The sequence below is a fragment of the Saccopteryx leptura genome, chromosome 1, assembly GCF_036850995.1.
Source record: "Saccopteryx leptura isolate mSacLep1 chromosome 1, mSacLep1_pri_phased_curated, whole genome shotgun sequence".
Lineage (NCBI taxonomy): Eukaryota > Metazoa > Chordata > Mammalia > Chiroptera > Emballonuridae > Saccopteryx > Saccopteryx leptura.
The window spans coordinates 220,529,810-220,553,600 of NC_089503.1; the positions used below are offsets into that span (position 1 = coordinate 220,529,810).

Genomic DNA, 23,791 nt, shown 5'->3' on the forward strand with positions numbered 1-23,791 from the left:
GACTCCTTTTATGTCTTTTTTTCCCCTCACCTAAAGAAGAGTACAGAAATCTCTTGCCTGCAGACTTCTAACTAGAAAAGTTAGATAAGTTAGAGTATTAATTCATTTGGTAATATCTAGAAACTTGGACAAAGAAAGTTGGCTAGAGATGGCAAGATATATCATACTAGTGAAAAATGTTGAGCTTCAATTTTAACTGAGTCACTAGACAAAAGGAAGAACTAAATATTTAGAAAGTAGAGTCCCTGGCTGGTTGACTCGAGTAGAGCATCTACCTGATGTGTGGATGTCGCAGATTTGCTTCCTGGTCAGGGCACACAGGAGAAGTGACCATCTGCTTCTCCTCCCCTCCCCATTCTCTCTCTCTCTCTCTCTGTCTCTTACCCTCCTGCAGCCATGGCTTAGTTGGTTTGAGCACATTGGCCCCCGGTGCTGAGGATGGCTCTGTGGAGCCCCTGCCTCAGGCACTAAAATTAGCTTGGTTGCGAGCATGGCCCAAGATGGGCAGAGCATCGGCCCCAGGCGGGGGTCACTGGGTTGTGGCACATGCAGGAGTCTGTCTCTCTGTCTCCCCTCCTCTCACTTAAATAAAAATAAATAAATAAAATTTAAAAAAGAAAGTAGAGTAATTGTAACAGCTGAAATTATTGAGCGTCCACAATTCTAGTGTAGTGGACTGGGTGCCTTATAGCCATTATATCATGTAATTTATCTAAAAACACTGCAAGAAATGTTATAGCATTTTATAGATGAGGAAACTTAAAGCCAAGAGAGGCTAGGTAATTTTTTATAAGACCACAAAACAAATAAAAGGTAGAACTGGAATTTATATCCTGGCCTGTGTTGCTCTATGATCTCTTACCACCTCACTAAGTAGAATCTTTAGAGCAGCGGAAATTTCCGATGGCTTTAGGCGACCCCTGGGTTTTGGTCGTTCGTCCCCCGCCGAGGTCGCGACCCACAGGTTGAGAACCGCTGCTTTAGAGAGTCTGCCACACAGTATAGGAAGAAGTAGCCAGGGTATAAGATCGGGAAAGTGTTGCTGCAATGTTGTCAGTGATGCTACACTCAGTAAACCCTATTAATTATAATAGTTAACAAGGGTTGGGACTTATTGTATGCCAGATACAGTGCTAAGTGACATATATATGAATTAACTCAATTAATGCTCGGTCTTGGCTAATAAATACTTTTATTATATTTCTTTTTAGATTTGAAGTGCTTTTTTAAATAGAACTGAGGGTTAATGATCCTCAATATTCAAGTTCATTGGGCCCAGTTTTAATTTTTGAGTTTCCTGTTTGAACATTTCTAAATCATTGTAAGGACTGATATTTCATGACTTTTATTTTTTCTTCGAGGTATTCCAATGAGATAATTTACTTATTTTTTTAATAGAATAAAACTTTTTATCTTGCAACTACCATATGAGTTCATTAAAAATCAGTGGCACAGTATGAGATCTTAATGATCTTATTTTCCTATATCTTAAAACATTTTGCTAGTTCATCATCTTGGGAATTATTTCATCATTACTCATTAGTTATTTCCAATCATGTTAAAAATGACTAAGATAAAGACCCTGGCTGGTTTGTTCAGTTAGTTAGAGCACCGCCCTGAAACAACAAGGTTGCAGGTTCCATCCCGAGTCAGGGCACATACAGGAGGCAACCAATGAATATACAATTAAGTGGAACAACAAATGAATGCCCCACCCCTCTCTCCCCCTTTCTTCTCCCACCCTTTCTCTCTCTCTCTCGCGCTCTCTCTCTCTCTCTCTCTCTCTCTCTCCTTCCCTTCCTCTTTGCTTTCTTCTGTCCCTCTCTCCCTATCCTCCTCCCCCTCTCTCCATCTCTCTCCCCCTTTTTCTCTCTGTCCCTCTAAAATCAGTCAATAAATAATAAAAAAAAATGACTAAGATAAAAAGAAAAATGAAAGAAAGACAGCATTGCCTTGAGAAATGATACAATAGTGAGATAAATACTTTTTGATTGTGTTGCGAGAAAGGAATCTGGAGAAAACATTTCCATGGTCTTTTATTTTTCTTTTAATGTTCATGCAACTCAACTGAGAATTTAGAATTTCCCATTTTCTGCCCATAATGGCAGAGAGAAGATAATACCAGAGGAAGGTATTTCATAATTATTAGATAAATCAGAAGATGACTACAAAGATACAACAGTAATGACTCTTAATGATAATGGCAAAATTGATAAGTGAAATCTTAGTCTATTAATTTTCTGATCTCCAAGAAAATTAATTCTAAGTTCAAAAGTCAGTGTGAGCCTGACCAAGTGGTGGCACAGTGGATAGAGCAGTAACTTGGGACACTGAGGACCCAGGTTCGAAACCCTGAGGTTGCCAGCTTGAGTGTGGGATCAAAGACATGAGCCCAGTGTCTCTGGCTTGAGCAAGGGGTCACTGTTCGGCTCATGTACCCCCAGTCAAGTCACGTATGAGAAAGCAATCTGAACAACTGAAATGCTGCAACTACGAGTTGATGCTTTTCATCTCTTAAAAAAAAAAAAAAAGGCATGTGTAACAATGTAGTATTAAGGACAAAAAGGAAATACGAGATTGTATTATTCAGGATTCTCCATTGAAATAGAACTAGCAGGATTTGTGGGTATCTAGAGAGTTAAGAAACTGGTTGATGTAATTGTCAAGTTTCAGTATATCCAGAACCTGCAGGGTAAACTGGCAGGCTGGGGATCTGAGGGAGAGATTCAGTTTGAGTCCAAAGGCAGTCTGCTAGCAGAATTCCTTTCTGCACAGGGAGGTTAGTTTTGGTTTATTAAGGTCTTCAACTGATTGGACAAGAACCACTCCCATTATGGAGGACAATCTACTAACAGTCCCAATTTACATATTAATCTTATCCAAAAACACCTTTACAAAAATGCCCAGAGTAATGTCAATCAAATATACGGACACCTTGGCCTCACCAGGTTAACACGTAAAATTAGCCATTGCAGGTATTCAACAGGAATGACTACGTCAAGCATCATTTTTGGACAAGAATCTGGACCATCCTGTTCTGCTTAAAAGACATGGTATATTCTTCTTTTATGATGTTTATGCATCAAAATGTACTAAATATGATTTGTTAGTGAACAAATACTGAAGGCAAGTATATATACAAAAGTGACTTGAAGAAAATAGATAATTCATTGGCTTGAACATTCTAATTGATGTTCATAAATATAAAAATAATGGTAAACTAGAACCTGTTAGAGATGTATTTGAAATCTGGAATCAATATTTTGGGTGTTTTTAAACAGGTTTTTCCAGAGAAATGGATCCAATAGGAGATAGGTAGGACACACACACACACACACAATTTATTTTAAGGAATTGCCCACACAGCTGTGGGGCTTGGCAAGTCTGAAATCTGTAGGTTAGGCCAGCAGGCTGGAAACTCAAGCAGGATTTCTGTTACAGTGTTAAGCAGAATTCCTTCTTCTCCAGGAAACCTCAGTCTTTTGTTCTTAGGCCTTCAACTGTTTGGATGAGGCCACCCACATTATAGAGGATAATCTCCTTAAAGTCAACTTTAAATCACATCTACAATGTTTATCATAAATGTTATTCACATCAACAAAATCTGTACCTTCATAGCAACATCTAGACTGGTGTTTGACCAAACAGCTGAACACCATAGTCTAAACAGGTTGACACATAAAATTAACCATCACAGTACTCCCTTTCAATTTAGCTCTTGCAGACCATACTTAATCTCCAAATAAAGACAGTAATGAAATCTAACCACCTAATGTGATACAACTATCCTGCATAAATCAAAGACATACTAACCCTTTCCCCATAAGAGGATGCAAAGTCCTTGGATAGCATTCACTTTTTTCTTTGATATACTGTAACTTAAATACTGTGATGTAAAGTTAACAATACTAAAATACTATGATGTAAAAGTAATATATGTTGTGTTACATGATAAAGGAATAAGAGGGGGAAGAAAAATATCAAAAGTATTTATTTTATGTACACACAAACATTTATGACAAAATAAGGAAGAAATACTCATAAAAATTATAGTCCTCATATTATCTGCAAATAGTCACATGGTCATATCTGGTCCATATTGCATTTGCCCTCAGCCCACTCTCCCTTACTTCCTTTTTAGAGTAGCAGTCTCGTTTTCCCATGGTAATCAGCATAACTCATGCCAGCTAGCAAAGTAACTCCCTTTGCCTGTTCTTTTTTTTTTTTTTTTTTTTTTTTTTTTTTGGTGACAGAGACAGTGAGAGAGACAGAGAGGGACAGACAGACAGGAAGGGAGAGAGATGAGAAGCATCAATTCTTCATTGCGGTACCTTAGTTGTTCATTGACTGCTTTCCCATATGTACCTTGACTAGGGGGCTACAGCAGACTGAGTGACCCCTTGCTCAAGTCAGCCACCTTGGGTTTAAGCTGGTGAGCTGTGCTCAAGCCAGCAACCTTGGGGTTTCAAACCTCGGTCCTCTGCGTCCCAGTCCAATGCTCTATCCAGTGCACCTCTGCCTGGTCAGGCTCTGCCTGTTGATTCTTTATGAAAAACTTAGTGAGGAAGAGCTTGTGTCTACTGCCTCCTACCTTTTGCTGTATTAAGTGAGATCGATAGAAAATACTTTGTATAGGGCTTGGCACATAGTGGCAGTGAATAAATTAGGATGGTTGTGATAACTGTTGTTGGAATTATGGCATTTGGGAGTTGAAGAGAATTCACAGATTAGTCCAGTTCTTTCCTGTTTTTAGAGAAATAACCAGTATCTCTACCAGTAAAAAAGGCAGATCCCCTGAAGGGGATTAAAAGTGATATTTTAACACAAATACCTAGCATCTGTCAGAATCTTTATTATTTTTAACACCTTTTTTTTTAAGATTTTATTTATTGATTTTACAAAGAGAAATGAGAGAGGGACAGGGAACGAGAAGTATCAACTTATAGTTGCTTCACTTTAGTTGTTCGTTGATTGATTATTTGTCATATATGCCTTGACCAGGCAAGCCCAGGGTTTCGAACTGGCAACCTCTGCATTCCAGGTTGTTGCTCTAACCGTTGTGCCGCCACAGGTCAGGCATCTGTGAGAATTATTTTTTAAATTTTATTTATTTATTTATTTATTTATTTATTTATTTATTTATTTTTTACAGAGACAGAGAGTCAGAGAGAGGGATAGATAGGGACAGACAGACAGGAACAGAGAGAGATGAAAAGCATCAATTATCAGTTTCTCGTGGCACTTTAGTTGTTCATTGCTTGCTTTCTCATATGTGCCCTGATGGGGGGAGGGGGGCTACAGCAGACCGAGTGACCCCTTGCTAGAGCTAGCAACCTTGGGTCCAAGCTGGTGAGGTTTTGCTCAAACCAGATGAGCCCACGCTCAAGCTGGCGACCTTGGGGTCTTGAACCTGGGTCCTCCGCATCCCAGTCTGATGCTCTATCCACTGTGCCACTGCCTGGTCAGACTTTTTAAAAAAAATTTTATTTATTCATTTTAAAGAGGTTGGGGAGGGAGAGTGAGAAGGGTGGAAGGATGAGCAGGAAGCATCAACTGCCATATGTGCCTTGGCCAGGCAAGCCCAGGGTTTGAACTGGTGATCTCAGCATTCTAGGTTGACACTTTTATCCACTGCTCCACCACAGGTCAGGCCTGTGAGACCCTTTATACAGCTTACCTTATTATACTTCCTATCAACTTTGTATGGAATGATCTTTATTTTATTAGTAAGGAAATTAAAGCACAAAGAATTTGAATTATTCACATAAGACACAAATCCAGTCAGTGGCAGAATTAAGATGTGAACTTCCAAGTTGTTTGAATTCCCCACTATATTTTTACCATTTTATCACATGCCTCTGACTCCTATTTCTGTTGTACCATGGCCCCTCATTAAATTGTATTTTCTCAATTTAGAGGCTGTCATCTACATCAAGATTAGGAAAGTTCACACAAACGCATATTACTGTCAATTATCAATTAGTACTTGTGATTCTCTTTTTTTTACTGCTCTGTATTAATGTTTAAAATAACCCATTTTATATCTATTAGGTAATAATTTATATTATTAGCCTGACCAGGCGGTGGAACAGTGGATAGATGTCTCTTGTAAAAATGCTTTTTTATTCTAGCCAGTTAAGTTTTCAAATTAAACATTAAAATCTTAAGTTTTATACACATTCTCTTCACAGAATTATAGATGAGATTTACATTCATGAAATAGAATATTGTCAGTTTATTCTTCCTATCTGCTTTGAATTTGGGCCTGTTTTCTCATCTATAAATATAGGATTCCAAATTCTGCTCTATAACATTTCAGTCTGCTGCTGTTTCACCTTATTGAAGTCTATGTTTTTGTTTATTTGTTTTTAGTAAAAGAGCAGCCTTCTAGGTTGTATAGATCCCCTGAATCCAAAGTGAAGAGTTACGGGACCTCTCTTAAATGGAAAATGCTTTTAGTGTAATGTTAGCTTCCTGCTATTTATTATTGATTATTTTATCACCTAGAACTTTAATTATAGCTATAGGCACTTACATTCAATTTGCATCTTCTAATATTCTAGCTAATTTAATGTTACATTTTTTCAGCTAAATTAAAAATTGCTCTATAACAAATTTCAGAATTCTCAAATTGAGTGATACATCTTATATGGTCAGAATTTTAATTTAGTCAGCTGTGTTCCTGGTAATCTGTTAATTAACCAAACTTGGACTGGAAAGCTTTCACTGCTGAAAATTAAAAAAGGCAAAAAGATTTATATGATCTGAAGGGAAACCAGTATTACTGCTGAAAAGTTAGAGTTAGGCCTTGCATTTCTGAAGGAGTGTTTGCAAGCCTAAGATTCAGTTTATTAAGAGAAAAGCATTAAAACTGGTGTTGAGTGATCCTTCCTCAGCTGTGTGCATGGATAGACCTGAGCTTGGGAGTAGTCAGCCGGTCACTAAGTTTGCAAAGAAATGTGTATTATTAATATTTATACTTTGAGGAGATTTAGTCAAAACAAAAAATTGCAATCTATTTTATGTCTGAAAGTTTTAGCCAATTGTTACCTAATTTGGTTGTGAAAGTTATAGTTTCTCTGATTAATAATCTGCTGTATTTTTCTTCCTAACAGCTGTGCTTACAATATAATCGAAACACAATGGAGAAATGAAAATATCCTTTCTAGTACAAAGTAGTTTAACTTTTTAAAATTATTTATTTTGCTATACATCTGAGCTGATGACAATTTTGATTTACTAGACTTTTCTGGTAATTACATAGCTAATTGTGATTTAGATTCCTATTTAAACATTGAAAGAAAAAAACTTCTATAGCTAGAGTTCTAAATCAAATATTTTCTCATTAGTAGTAATATTTGAGATTTTTCTTTAAGTCACATTTACTAATGTATTACAAGATGAGTGAAGGTGACTTTTTGTTTTAGGAAGAATTTGGCTATAACGCAGACACCCAGAAGCTGCTGGCCAAAAATGGAGAGACTCTTCTTGGAGCCATTAATTTTTTCATCGCCAGTGTGAACACTTTGGTGAATAAAACAATTGAAGATACATTAATGACTGTGAAACAGTATGAAAGTGCCAGGTCAGTATAAAATTTCACTGTATTATCTGTTTTACAGATATAAGCAATTCAGTTTCAGGTTTTTGATGCAAATAAGAGAAACTAACTCTGGCAAGTATGGGTAGAAAATCAGTGTATTAGGTTGTAGGATAGCCTATGGAACTAACAGAGAGGCAGGAGAACAGACTCTAGAAACAAGCCAGAAATAAAGCCAAGATAATGCTGCAGAAGAATCTAATTAGGATCCTGATGCTGGGGACCTCTGGCACTTGCGGCTGCCATAGCTACCATAAATAATTTCCAAAAGGCCCCTGAACACTTGGCTTCATCGCCTTGAGAGTGTCTGATTGAGTCTTGGTCATGTGCCAAACCGTGCCTGCTAGAGTATAAGAGGTAAAGGCTCTCCAGCTGCAGCTTCCCGTAGACGGTGATGGGGCCTTGTGTTCTACCTGGTGGAGACCCGATGCCCTCTCTAATCTGGCCTAAGCCTACCTTGTCACCCTTACCACCTCTGCTTCCCCAACAGCCAGACTCACAGTGTCCATTTCTCTTGAATTTGCAAGCTCATTTCTGCCTCCATGATTTTGTTCATGTTGTGGATACAAACTCTCTGATCTTCCATTTTTCCAAATTATAACCAGCCTTCAAACCCTTTCAAAGTTTACCTTTTACATAGATTATTTGCCTTATATTTCCATAGCTGTTTATAATGCAGTGCTTTCATACATTTTACACACACAAACACAATTTCTCTATGTCATTACCATCCTGGTAGGTAAACAAAGTACATATTAATACTTATAAATGTTTAAAAAATCCCAGACCCATGATAGCATTTTTCAGCTTTGGATCCAGGTCCAGTTTTTTGCCCCACTTATCCCAGTCTTTGAGGTTTTTTTCTTCTGACCCCTTGAAATCTTTATTTCCTGTTATCCTTCATGTAGCATAGTTAAAGTGCAAACTTTACCATCTAGAAGTATAATTTTACTTTAGGCCTCTTGCCCTAATTTAATGATGTGAAATGCTTACGAAAACTTAACTTCATCTAGTCTTGTTTTTACAGTTGAGTGCTTATTCTTATGTATGTATGTATTTTCGTATGCTTTATATAATATAAGTTAAAAGCCTAAATCACTTGGCAAGTTAACTTTGATCTTTCCACAGAAGAGATGCTTCTGTCCTGTGCTATGTTTATAATTTTCAGTTTAGTATTAACATGTGAGTTTCTTAATGACTTGGAAATGAAGGTCAAGACAAATAGTTGTGGTTATCTGGTGGAAGAAGGGCAGAGATGGGGCTGTGGTTTTGGACTTTTTTTTTCTTTATTGTTTGAATAATTTACTGAAAGTATTAAAATCAGAAGTTGGAAAAGAAGAAACAAGGAATCTATCAATAGGCTATGCCTCAGTAACACTGAAGGAGTCTGTCAATAAGATCTCCTTCAGTAGGAATCCCTTCAGGAACATTCTCAGTAAGTGGTTCTCCAATTTCTATTTCAGTCTTCTTGCGGCATTGACTGTATGTTTCAAAGATTCATTTCTATAAATTTTATTTGTTTTTTTTTCCAAATCTGTCTGTTCCTTGTTCATAATAACCTAATTTGTTCATAATGAATATTCTTCTTTTTATCTCTTTAATCCTTTTAAGCATTCTTGTTCTAGTATTTGTGAGTTTTGAAATAAAAATTATTTTCCAAATATACCCCTAGTTAAAACATTATGTAAATCTAGTTTCTGTTTCTCTTCTTTATAATTGTCCACCTATTCTGCAGTATATTTCAAATTACAAAAAAATATTTTCAAAATATACAATATATTTTATTGTAGTTTAAGCATGTAATATCCTTCTCTTCAACCTTTTTTTCCTAATATGCTTCTAAAACTATTAACTCATATTAAAGAAAGTTGAATTTATTAGCTAAGTCATTGTTCATTCACAAACGTTTTGTATTTAGTTTACAGAGGAGAAAAGCCTCTCGAGGTTAATGCTTTGCTCACTTGGAGAGCTCATTTAAAGCCAAAGTAAAAACCCATGAGCTCTCTACCTCCTCCTTTTGATCATTGGACCTCAAGCTCGAACTGGATTGTTTTAATCTCAAATTTTCACATCTTATTATAAAAAATAATTTTTATATCTAATAATGAGAAATCTGACAAAGTACAGTGTGATATAAAATCTCAGTTGATCCAATATATAGGTTTGTTTGAAACTTTTGAACAAAATTATAAATTTATATGTACTTGGTGACTGGTTCTCAGGAAACGATTAGATACCCTTTGTATGTGCTTTAGAAACCACCATCAATAATGACCTCCACATAATTTGTTCTTTTTATTGAAATTACCATATATGATTTTATTTCTCAAGTTTAGCTTAGAGTTTGACTTTTGTTTGCTTTTTATGAAGTAACTGAGAAACTGACTAGTTGTAACACTGAAACATTGCCTACTGAGGGATAACATTCAAAAAGAATCCCAGATTAAAAGTTTCTCAGCTGAATTTTCTTCTCTGTCAAAACCAGAATTTACTGACGTTTAGGGCAAGGGTCAGCTATTTGATCCAGCACAAAAAGTGGCAATTTAGGCAAATGTCCGGGTGGCCTTTTAATGCTCCCCTTTGTGCATTGTGTACAACTATTTCCTAGCCCTCTGAGCCCTCTGGTGCCTTCATGTATAGAAAATCTTGTAACAGCCCATTCAACACTTCTGCACAGCAGCACCAACAAGGGAGTCAATTGTGGTCAAGACTTTTCAGATGTGGACACCTGTTCACTAGAAGTTTTACACATACCATAAAGTAACCAACTATCACTAGCTTTATTGATATGGACTCAATTCAGACTGGCAGCCTTAAAGAGTTGCATTTTGAAAATTTAGTGTGCTTCTCTTTCTGGTTGTAATGAGCACTTTTAGAGAAGCTCTTGTGGAAAGTTTTACTTTGATACCATCTACAAACTCGATGTAATAATTAAGGGAATATAAGGTCAGTATTATAACTTTGCATTTAAATTAACCACTATTATTTCAAAATGTGCTCCAAAGCTATTAAAGGATATTTCTCTTCACATTAAACCATCACATATTACTATTTATTTTTGTTCTACTTTTTTCTCTCATTTTTTTTATTGTCTTTACTGTGTTTGCTTCTGGCTATTGCTCTTCTAATTTGGCCATAATAATAAGCACTCTAAAGAAATTAGGTATTACCTGGTATCCTAAATACTTTATATGTATGAAGTTTTGTGGAGATTATTATTCCTGTTTACAGATGAAAAACTGAAGCAGAAAGAGATAAAATAATGAAGACATTAGGGCCAGTGAAGGACAGAATGGTCATTCAGATGGCTGGATAGAACCCATGGATTTTAACTAACTTATTATCATTACAAAGTTAGTCTTGCCTCCTAAATCTTTAGTATCTGTCTCTTCTTCTTAGCTCAGCTGCCATTGTCCTGACTCAATGACTCATTTTTCTTTTGCCCATAGTATTCTAACTGGTTTCCTTGCTTCTGATTTTTTAATCTTCAACCCCAGTTCACCCTCCATTCCTTACACTACCACTATAGCCATCTATCTATCCTGAACAGAAAGAGTCTATTCCTTCCTAGATCAGAGTTCTTCAGTGTCTTCCCATCACTTGTCCTATGGATTAAATCTGGTTGCTTTAGCATAGCCTGTAGAGCCCTGCTTCATGTCAGTCCTGCCTACCTGTTTGACTTGAGTTCCTTCCATTATTATGTTCCAACTTCAGGTTCTAACATACTGAATTACATTCCAAGTGTTTCACGATATCTTATGATGGACAAATATGCCTCTGTCTTCCTGGAGTGTTCTATCAGTCTTCCTGCTCCAGTCTACCTCATAAGCTTTTACCATCCTTTACGTTTTAATTCTAGTGTTTTAATTGTACTCTAGATGCTTTTCAAATATCTAATTATGTGTTTCTTCCTCTTGATTTCCAGTCTACCTTATCCTCTTCCGTGGCAATTTCCATGATATCTCATTTTGTTGTAGTTGTATAAGAACTCTCCCTCTAGACCAGTGTTTTTCAACAGCCAGTCCTCGGACCATGCCAGTCTGCCAGAACTTTTGTGCTGATCTGCAAAATAATTAACCACCCCGGTGGTTATAGAAGACCCAATGATCTTAGTCAAATTCTTATGATCAGGGTGATTTCTGCTTTAGCAGTCCCTGAAATAATTCTACTATTTTCACCAGTCCCCAAGTGTAAAAAGGTTGAAAAACACTGCTTTAGACTGTAAGTTTCTGGAAGATAAACTTGTATTTGTTCATCTTTATAGCTCTACTTTCTAGCACAGTACCTGGAACATAGAGTGTGCTCACTTAATATTTTTTGAATGAGTCAATGTATCTGTGAATGAATAAATGATCTTTTGGCCCTGAACAATCATGTTTATTAAATTCAGTACAAGTTAGGAATAAATTAGGCTTAGTATGAAAGACTGATTTTGACTACATTAGAGGTCACTTTGCTTCTTCTTAGCTGAGTACTGAGTAATTGAGACTGCTGGATAAGTCACTGTTTAATAAACAAGATAGTATTGTACTTACACAGGTGCTGTGATGGAGGAGTTATGAGGTACTGTGAGATCGTGAAGTAATGGTGGGGGAATACTAGTGGGAGGCCTGTCAGGAAACACAGGGTTGTAAGTGCTCACTCTATAATAGATGCCATGTCACATTCTGAATATTATTGTTATGGAAACAACCTTCTAGGGCATGGGTCTCAAACTTGCGGCCCGTGGGCCGCGAGTTTGAGACCCCTGTTCTAGGGTGTGCTTTGTCATACAGTAGCTACTAAGCATGTGTGTCTACTGAGCACTTGAAATATGGCTAGCCTGAATTGAGTGATGATAAAAGTGTAAAATACGCCTGACCAGGCAGTGGCGCAGTGGATAGTGTCGGACTGGAAAGCAGAGGACCCAGGTTCAAAACCCCGAGGTCGCTGGCTTGAGCACGGGCTCATCTGGTTTGAGCACAGCTCACCAGCTTGAACCCAAGGTTGCTGGCATGAGCAAGGGGTTACTCGCTCTGCTGTAGCTTCCCCCTCCCCCCGTCAAGGCGCCTATAAGAAAGCAATCAATGAACTACTAAGGTTCTACAACAAAGAATTGATGCTTCTCATCTCTCTCCCTGTCTGTCCCTATTTGTCTGTCTCTCTGTCACGCACACACAAAAAAGTGTAAAATACACAATGGAGTTCATAGATTCAGTGTCCCTCCAAAAGTAAAATAGTTCATTAACAATTTTTACAATGATTATATGTTGCAATGATAATATTTTGGATTTTTTAATAAAATACATTATTAAAAAATGGGTAAAATTAATTTTTATTGGTTTAATGTGACTACTAGAGAACTTTAAGTTACATATGTGGCTTGCATTATATTTCTGTTGTGCATTGCTGACCTAGACTGTACTTTAAGGACTACTGAACCTCAGTATAACCTCTTTTATTAGTTCATTTAAGTGTGTCATTCTAAAGTCTGTCCTCACCTGCTTTGCCTTATCAGTATTAACCAGTTCACCTGGGGGTTGATCACAACTCTTGTTCATTAGGTTTTGATATCTGTCTTTTTAAAGTGGTTTTTACATTTCAGAAATTCCACTTGTCAGTTAATATTGCACTTTGGAAGGAATAATTAATGAGATTAAGGAGCAGCTTCTTTCCCTGAATGTTTATATTAATAGTTCTTTGTATTGAAGGAATGCATCATTTTAAAAGCCTAAAGTATATACAAAAATTATTATCTATTAAGGCATAATATGAGACTAGACTGTGTTTCTAGCTCACCTTTTGAATTTATTTCACTCTATTTTGTAGTGTGCTTCATGCATTCTCTTCTTTCCAGGATTGAATATGATGCATATCGCACTGATTTGGAAGAACTGAATCTTGGACCACGTGATGCAAACACTCTACCAAAGATCGAGCAGTCACAGCATCTGTTCCAAACACATAAGGAAAAATACGATAAAATGCGCAATGATGTTTCTGTCAAGTTGAAATTTCTAGAAGAAAACAAGGTGAATTTATTCTTTACCTTCTACGATGTTATTGCAGACTTAAGCCAAACCTAAAGAGAGATAAATAGAAAGTATATTTTTTCTGTTAATTCTCTTTCATTACAGTTGCAGAATGGAATTTCATCGGTAATCAGTTTTTTGAGTTTTTAGAAGTATACAAAATATATTTACCTTTTTGTCATAAAAGTCATCATCAACTCTATGTCCCAGTCTTTCATATATAATAATCAGCACAAAATACTTGATGGCCAGCTGTTGATCTTAAGAGTGGTATTGGTGTCAGTGCTTTAAAAAGTTATGTCCTGAGCCCTGGCCAGTTGGCTCAGTGGTAGAGCGTCGGCCTGGCGTGCAGGAGTCCCGGGTTCAATTTCCCACCGGGGCACACAGGAGAAGCGCCCATCTGCTTCTCCACCCCTCCCCTTCTCCTTCCTCTCTGTCTCTCTCTTCCCCTCCTGTAGCCAAGGCTCCATTGGAGCAAAGTTGGCCCGGGCGCTGAGGATGACTCCATGGCCTCTGCCTCAGGCGCTAGAATGGCCCTGGTTGCAACAGAGTGATGCCCCAAATGGGCAGAGCATCGCCCCCTGGTGGGCATGCGGGAGTGGATCCTGGTCAGGCGCATGCGGGAGTCTGTCTGACTGCCTCCCCGTTTCCAACTTCAGAAAAATACAAAAAAAAAAAAAGTTATGTCCTGATAGATTCTGCTCTGGATATTTTGAAACCTTTCTATTAATGGTAGGTAGAGATTTTAGGAAGACAAGAACATTCTTCACATTTTAACTGATAAATGAGAAAGGACTAAAAAGTTCAGGTTAGGGCTGCCCTTGGCATAATCTAGAAGAAAATAGCCAAGAAATCAATTTCTGCATTATTTTCATGTAACATGAATGCATCCAAGGACTAGGACAGTGAAAGCGGGGGTGGTCCGGCTGTAGGCTTTACATTGGAGGTGGATTCATGTAACAATAGGGCTCTTGAGTTTTCATCTTCCATTACATCCCTTTTCAGTTCTGTGAGGGGGTGTTGCAGTTCTGAAATGAGAGAATCAGTGTGAGCACAGCACAGAGTAGGGGTAGCTCAGTCTGTGGAGTGGGGTCTGAGCACTGCACACTTCTGGTCCCCTCCTGTGCTTTTCACATCCTCTGAAGTCATGACAGGCCTTCAACTCTGCTTTCTTCCAGGCAGCTTCTTAAAATTAATCTTCAGTTCTAATTGGCTGGTGATATCTTCTTTTTTGCGATAACATTTCCTTAGAAGACTTTCTGGTTACCATAAAAGTTACAAAATGATATATATCCTTGAGACCTACCAAGTCCAGCACTATCACTCCCCCTTTTCTCTTAGCCATAATGGGTGCAAAACATTCATGTGAGAACATTACAGTGGCGGTGAGGGAAGCCAGCAGAGTGGCAGCCAGGTTGCCTGGCATCATTCAAACAAGAGCACAGTGCAGCCTGTCAGCGTTCAGTAACTGAGCACATAAGATGGCATCAGATTAGTCATTCATGTATCTATTCATAAGTAGATCAATTACAGTTTAATATTTTAATGAATAAGTAATATATTAGTACTTAGATATAGATACATATTTTAAATATGAAACTATTTTTGACATACTGCCCTATAATGGATCAGCACTAGACAGTGTAGTGCTAAATGAAGTATGCTAGAATTTTATGGAGTCTATCCAAAGCTGATTTGAAGGGTAAGAATTTAGGGGTTCATGACCTCTGCAAATAGAGAAAATGATTTTAGGGAATTTATAAAATGGCAACTGCATGCCATTGGGATCTGATGGTATTCTGTGCTATTCTCTGGATAGTGAAATGATGGGTTATTTTTGTTTTCTATAAATTTTTCTGTAATTTAGACAATTTCTATGAAAGGTTGTGTTGCCTTCATAAAAAGGAAAGTTATTTTTAAAAAATCAGTTCCTTTAAACTAATTATGCTTACATGACCCCGCCTCCCCCCAGTAAAAAATGAGCAGATTACACAAGGATAAACAATGGCCATTGCTGCTTCTCTTACTGTAACTATTTTTGAAACTTGTCAGTAGATCTCTAGATTTAGACGTGAATTAGGGAAAGCACTTTTTGTTAGTTACCATAATACGCATTTTACATATATTCTCTTACTTCATTCTCGAAACATCCTTCATTGCAATAGCCACAGAAATGAAAGAATACAGTGACTTCAGGACTGCATGACAGGGATTGGGAAATGACATAGGGAGCTGGTTTGGCTTGAAGGCTGTGAGGGAAGAGGGTGGGGAATGTGTCCTATTTAACCCTGTGTTTAGTTTGAGATGATGACAAGATGTTCAAATGGAAACAGTTAGTAGGAAGTTAATGATGTGGGTTTGGAGTTCGGATAAACAGGGCCACCAGGGCTTCAGAGATAAAGGTTTGGAAGTCTTTGCTTTGAAAATAATGTCCTTGTCACTTTTTTTTTTTTACCTTTCTTACTATAAAACAAATAAATAAAATTGCCTTTATTCTAAAGGATTTTATGTTCTTGGATATCTTATAGATTATTCTTTGTTTTTGGCTTTCCACTAAGTTTCAGTTTGAACTCAGTAATAGCTATGTCTAAAATAGAATCTATAAAGAAACTGATCTTTTTTATTTAATTCTTCAAAACTATAGAGATAATGTTGGTCTCAGTCAGTTATTTTAAGCAATAAATAACTATAATTTAGAAGAAGATAGGTCTATGAGAAAACTTTTCTTTGTATTTTTGTTATTGCTGTTGAGCGACTTTACCCCTCTATTTTTTTTGAATCATTATTTTTTAAATTTTATTTATTTATTTTAATTTATTGTGTTTACATAGATTCAAGTGTCCCACCGAGTACATCGCCCCCACCCTTGTGTTCCCCTCAACCTCCCCCCCCCTTTTTTTATACCTCTGACAAAGGGAGGAAAAAGCAAGCCTTTGGGCGAAAGAACTGTCTGTCATCCATGTTTGCCTTCTCCGCAGTGTGAAATGCCTCAAATCTGGCTTTGTTGTTCTCTTGCCAAACTGCAGCCAAATTTGTACCTTAATATCTCTTTTTAGTCAGTTTCCAGGTGATTACTTAGTACTTGAATTTTAACAAAATTTAACATTTTCTATTGCTTAAATATTGTATCTTGAATTTTTAAAAACCAAAAGTTATCTGAAACATCAATGAGTGTGCTATATTGTAATTTGATGATGTCGTAAAGGTTACTCCTTTTTTTTTTTTTAACAGAGAGAGAGAGTCAGAGAGAGGGATAGAAAGGGACAGACAGACAGGAACGGAGAGAGATGAGGCATCAATCATCAGTTTTTCGTGGTGACACCTTAGTTCATTGATTGCTTTCTCATATGTGCCTTGACCACGGGCCTTCAGCAGACCGAGTAACCCCTTGCTCGAGCCAGCGACCTTGGGTCCAAGCTGGTGAGCTTTTGCTCAAACTAGATGAACCTGCACTCAAGCTGGCGACCTCGGGGTCTCAAACCTGGGTCCTTCCGCATCCCAGTCCGACGCTCTATCCACTGCGCCACCGCCTGGTCAGGCAGGTTACTCCTTTTTTTAAAAGCTGTTTTTGCAGCTTTTTGAAGGAGACAGAGGGGGCTTTCTTTTGGTTCTCATGTCATAGCTGTTTGAGTGTCTTCCCTTAGCAACACTTCTCTTCTAAAATGAGGTAAATGCCAAATAACCAAACACCTAGAATATACATAAAGTAATAGCAAATAGTCACTGAGTAAAAGACTAAGGACAATTCCTATAACTATTGTAATAAATGTTAGCGGCCAAACATTGTGAGAATGTTTTTGTTTTGTTCTTAGAACTTTTACAATTTTTTTTGAGAGGGATTGGGAGGTAGATCCTTAGCTATATTTTAGAAAATTGAGACGTTTACATACAGTTAGTCTAACCTCCCTTTGCTGGCAAAGCTAAGGGACGAGGTATGTAAAATGCACGCATTCCTGTGTATGTGCATGCATTAATGCTGATGATATATATGCACATACTTATAATTGTTATAGATTTTAACTATTTTTAAAATAGTTTTTTCATTAATGGAAAACATTGAATGAAATTCTACTATTTACAGTCTGTACTCTCTATTCACCCATCCTGATATACTGTTTTTCTTTAACCTTTCTTTGTTTACTAAACAACATTGAGTTGCCTAGCATTAAGGACAGAGTTAATTAGGCTCTTCTAATGTTTCTCCTTTTATCAATATTTCTCTTTTTCTAGACCTTTAAATAATATAACTTGAGCCATCTTGTGGCTTAACGCAGTTTATTTACCTTTGATTATTCCTTTCAAGGTTCGAAACAAAACAGGATACTTTAGTGTAAAGAGAAAAATAGACATTTCTGTTGCTTTCGTAGACTTTGTGAGATTAGGTACCATGCCTTCTTTTACAGCATTCATGACGCCTAGCAATGGTGTTAAATGTTTAGTAGTCATTTAGCAAGTTTGCGTTTATTCCCAGGATTAGAGGTACACTGAAGGCATGTGAGAGAGAGAATGAGAGTCCACCAGCAGGGCATAGAAGGGAGCAAGTCCCAATGACCTCACTCTCTGTTGTAGGGAAGCGAAGCATACTCTCAGAAACGCTTCTGTTGTCTGCAGTGTGTACTGTTTGCACAGAAGGAGGAAACAAAAACTTAGAGAAAAATAATGCATATCATTGTGACAACCCATGTTTATTATTTTAAAACAACTTTTTTTTTTTTTTTTTTACAGAGGCAGAGATAGACAGGGACAGACAGACAGGAATGGAGAGAGATGAGAAGCATCAATCATTAGTTTTTCGTTGTGCGTTGTGACTTCTTAGTTGTTCATTGATTGCTTTCTCATATGTGCCTTGACTGCGGGCCTTCAGCAGACCGAGTAACCCCTTGCTGGAGCCAGGGACCTTGGGTCCAAGCTGGTGAGCTTTTTGCTCAAGCCAGATGAGCCCGCGCTCAAGCTGGCGACCTCGGGTCTCGAACCTGGGTCCTTCCGCATCCCAGTCCGATGCTCTATCCACTGCGCCACCACCTGGTCAGGCTTAAAACAACTTTTTATATGGCTTGGAATCACATAGAACATGAGAAAAAAGTAATAAGATTACTTTAGTGTTTCCCTTAAGATGACTATAATTTAACTTGGGGCTGTTAAATCTATAAAATTTTCAGGGTTATTAATGTAGTAGGAAAAAAAGAGAACCCTCAATGTGTCAAAGATTTAACAAAGCATTTTAGGGTTTAATTAAAAGGTAAGATCCTATAAGTTTTATTCTTTTTTTTTTTTTTTTTTAGTTTTATTCTTATTTTAAGGAGAATAAAAAAAATTCTTACTTTAAGGTAATGTCAGTTAATTAGCTATAATCATTTTTTGCAGTGTTTTTCCCACTTGTTATATTTCATTGACTTAAAGGATGACAGGGGGGTATAAAAGGATGGACCAGACTTGGGATCTATCCTGGGCACATATTTGATTGACTTAATTATTTTAAGTTTTGTTTTGTTTTTCCAAAAATCATAGTCATGCCTGACCAGGCAGTGGCGCAGTGGATAGAGCGTTGGACTGGGATGCCGAGGACCCAGGTTCAAGACCCCGAGGTCGCCAGCTTGAGTGCAGGCTCATCTGGTTTGAGCAAAAGCTCACCAGCTTGGACCCAAGGTCGCTGGCTCGAGCAAGGGGTTACTCGGTCTGCTGAAGGCCCGTGGTCAAGGCACATATGAGAAAGCAATCAATGAACAACTAAGGTGTCGCAGTGCGCAATGAAAAACTAGTGATTGATGCTTCTCATCTCTGTTCCTGTCTGTCTGTCCCTGTCTATCCCTCTCTCCAACTCTCTCTCTCTGTAAAAAAAAAAAAAATCTTAGTCATTCTGATTCTTAGGTTGATGAAGAAAAACTTGTTTTCACTCACATCATGTTTTATATATAATCATAATACAAAAATATTCTTGTACTTTATGATGTCTTTTCTAATATATTACAGATTTATTTTATATATGTCTTATTAATTTAACTTTCAGAGAAAAATATAATGAATAAAGTGGTGAGTCAGGAGAATGAGGAAAATACACAGAAAACAAAAACACCTACAATGGAGTACACTTTCTCATGTGACATGAGACCCCTCTGTATCTAGTTGTGATGACTCGGTGGCTTTACACAAGTAGAAAATATTCAAAGCACGGTACATTTTTGTAAAAATACACTGTATTTGGAAAAGCTTGAGGGTAAAGCTGCTATTTGTTGACTAAAACATTGAGAGCAAAAAATATAAACCTCTGGAGAAAAAAAGGATGTTTGTTGCCAAATTTTAAGGAATATGTTAATCCTCCTTAAATGTACTTAAGTTGTACAAGCAGATACATTCTAGAAATTTCTTTATCCCCATTGTCGAAAGAAAGAACCCCAACTTCTTACTCTTGATACCTTTAAAATATTCATTCCAGTGACTTGTTATTTCTACTTCTGGAGGCACAATTGGTATTTGTTTATAGGTAAGTGAAATTAAGTTGTATAGGTGTAAGAACCACTCTTTAGATAAAAGAAAATAATAATAAACATTTGTGGATTGAAATGTGTATGCATAATAAGCAACCTCAACACTGTGCCAGATAAGATTACCCACATCTGGGTCCTATGAAACATTCCCTTACCCATGCAACTTTACTTCTAGACTTAATTCCTGAGTATATTTCATTATGTAATTTGATATAATTTAATATTGTTATTGTCCTTTTTTTTTCTTCCATTTATTTAACCAACCTTTTTTCAAGTATATACTGTGTGCCAATAGGGGGGAAATAATTTCCTCCCACCTAAGTTCTTCTCTCGTCCAATAATCAAAAACATGAGACAAATTAACAGGAGAAAATGTCCAAAATTTATTATGGATGTATGTGCAGGATTTCATAAGAATATGAGACCCAAGGGCATTGGGCAGTTGAGATTTGTAGGCCATTTTGGACAAAGGAGAAGGGGGCCAGGGGTCTGGGATTTCAAAGGGAAAGCAGGCAGCCTGTAGGTAGATGAGAAGGAGCAAACATGTGGTAAATAGATTTTTACCTGGGCCACCCAAAACAGTGAGACACAGAGGGAAGTCGAACAAGCAAACTTTGCTAGATTTCTGCCTTCTGCCACATGTAGAATGTGTATTAATTAGGATGGTAAGGTGATGCTCCCACCTTTTAAGCAGGTTTTTCTATTTGAATTTCTTTAGGCAGGTAAGTGGGTGGGTCAGAGTTTCTTTCTGAGTCTTTTGTTACTTAGTAACCAGCCTAAAAACAATATCCCCAAAGGCACATTTGGTATGGCAGAACTTTAGTCCCCACCCACCTTACCGGGAAGTGTTCTAGATATTGGTGATGATACACAGTGAGCAAACTAAACACAAATTCTACCCTCAAATAGCTTATAGGCTAGTAAAAGATGCTACATGGATCAAATAAAAAAATATATATATAAAATATAAAAATATTTTTATATTATATCATATAGATGATAAATAAAATTTTGGCTCTGACCAGTGCTTTCAAGGGGAGGGTACATGGTCAGTTACGAGTGGTCAGGGCCAGCTTCCATGAGAAAGTGATGTTGGGCATTAACTAGGTCAAGTGAGAAGCGGTGTATTCCAGGTAGGAAGAACAAACAGTACTGTATGTGTAACAGCCCCCGACAGGGCCGTGGGGGGGGGGGGGGCTTATAGAGCACATGTGGCTAGAGCAGGGGTCCCCAAACTTTTTACACAGGGGGCCAGTTCACTGTCCCTTAGACTGTTGGAGGGCCGGACTATAAAAAAAACTATGAACAGGCCCTGGCCGGTTGGCTCAGTGGTAGAGCATCAGCCTGGCGTGCGGGAGTCCCGGGTTCGATTCCCGGCCAGGGCACACAGGAGAAGCACCCATCTGCTTCTCTACCCCTCCCCCCTCCTTCCTCTCTGTCTGTCTCTTCTCTTCCCGCAGCCGAGGCTCCATTGGAGCAAAGTTGGCCCAGGCGCTGAGGACGGCTCCATGGCCTCTGCCTCAGGCACTAGAATGGCTCTGGTTGCAACAGAGCAATGCCCCAGATGGGCAGAGCATTGCCCCCTGGTGGGCGTGCTGGGTGGGTCCCGGTCGGGCGCATGTGGGAGTCTGTCTGACTGCCTCCCCGTTTCCAACTTCAGGAGAAAAAAAAACAAAAAAAAAAACCCAAAAAACTATGAACAAATCCCTATGAACACTGCACATATCTTATTTTAAAGTAAAAAACCAAAACAGGAACAAATACAATATTTAAAATAAAGAACAAGTAAATTTAAATCAACAAACTGACCAGTATATTTCAATGGGAACTATGAGCCTGCTTTTGGCTAGTGAGATGGTCAATGTCCGGTTCCATATTTGTCACTGCTAGCCGTAATAAGTGATATGACGCGCTTCCGGAGCCATGACGTTGTATGTCCCACGTGAGCGACGCCGCGCTTTGCGGCGCCGCCACATACAGGATGCAGATGCATCCTGTGCTCCTCTCACTGACCATCAATGAAAGAGGTGCCCCTTCTGGAAGTGCAATGGGGGCCAGATAAATGGCCTCAGGGGGCCGCATGCGGCCTGATGGCCGTAGTTTGGGGACCCCTGGGCTAGAGCATAGAGAGAAAACTAGGAAGTAAGACGTGGCCAGACCATGCAGGCCTTACAGACTGTGTCCAGGAAAAGTTAATTTTAATATCAGTGGGAAACCATTAAAAGAATTCTTGGCATATGATAGGACTGAAATATGGAGCATAGATTTCAGTAAAACCTCTTAGATTCTACTGAATAAGCTTGGATAAACATGGTGGTGGTAGAAACAGTGAACTGAAGGTTTGAAGAGATATTTTAAAGGTAAAACAAATACATGTAAAATACTGAGAACAAATTAGCACCTTTGACATTTTATTTCTTTATTCAGCAAATATTAATTGATTGCATTTTATGTGCCAATCTCAGGCTTAGGTAACAAATATAATGGTCTTGCCATCGTAGAGCTTATAAGAGTTTATAGTCAAGTAAGAGAAATAGGCATTAGCCAGATAATTACATGAATACAAGCTGTGATGTATTGTGAAGGGAAAATAGAAGGGTCATGTAAATATACAAAGGGGAATCAGCTTGGTGTGGAGGATTGTCGGAGGCTCGCTAGAGGAAGACAGTGGGGCTTAGATACAAAAAGATGGACAGAAGTTAACTTAAGATGTGTGGAGAAAGGAGATTCTAAATAGAGGGAATAGAGTATTCCAGTGATTTTCAAACTTTTTCATCTCATGGCACACATAAAACTAATTACTAAAGTCCTGTGGCATACCAAAAAATGTGTTTTTTGCCATTGTGACAAAAAAAATTGTTATCATTTTGATTCATTCACATGGGGCGGCTGTTGTGTTGGCTATTGTCTTTTTTTTTTTTTTTTTGACAGTCTAAGGAAAAAGAGGTCAGTGCCCTGACTAAATTGTCAGGTAGTGCATGTTTTAAAAATTCTTGTGGCACACTGGTTGAAAATCTCTAGAGCAGTGGTAGTCAACCTGGTCCCTCTAGTGGGCATTGCAGCTTTCATGGTGGGTGGAAGCAGAGCAACCAAAGTATAAATAAAAAGATAGATTTGGCCTGACCTGTGGTGGCACAGTGGATAGGGCGTCGACCTGGAACGCTGAGGTCACCTGTTCGAAGCCCTGCACTTGTCTGGTCAAGATACATATGGGAGTTGATGCTTCCTGCTCCTCCCGTCTTTCTCTCTCTCACTCGCTCTCCTCTCTAAAATGAATAAATAAATAAAAATCTTTTAAAAAGATAGATTTAACTATAGTAAGTTGTTTTATAAAGATTTATTCTGCCAAACAGCAAAAATTTGACATAAAGTACTTGGTAAGTAATTATTATTATATGCTTTAACTTGCTGTAACTCTGCTTTATAAATTTTATAAAGTAAAGTTACTTCCCTACTTTATAAATCACCATTACTGTGGAACCGGTGGGCAGTTAGACAATTTTACTACTAACAGAGATACAAAAGTGGGCGGTAGGTCTAAAAAGGTTGACTACCCCTGCTCTAGAGTATACCAAAGTCGGCTGATGGCCACTGAATCCACAGCCTGAGGACTGGGTAGAGTAGCTGTGAATAAAGCTGCCATAGATAGGTAGGGCCTACACGAGAAAAAAAATGACACATGCACAAGGTTATTC

General features: G+C 38.0%; 1 protein-coding gene across 5 annotated transcripts in view; it reads left to right on the forward strand.

Moving 5' to 3' along the window:
- ARFIP1 (ADP ribosylation factor interacting protein 1) overlaps positions 1-23,791 on the forward strand; it is a 108,957-nt gene that overhangs the window by 56,800 nt on the left and 28,366 nt on the right. For all 5 annotated transcript variants that reach the window (XM_066386562.1, XM_066386559.1, XM_066386569.1 and 2 more), the window contains 2 exons: positions 7,428-7,585; positions 13,437-13,611. In XM_066386562.1, coding sequence (XP_066242659.1) covers positions 7,428-7,585; positions 13,437-13,611 — 333 coding nt within the window. The remainder of the gene's footprint in view (positions 1-7,427; positions 7,586-13,436; positions 13,612-23,791) is intronic.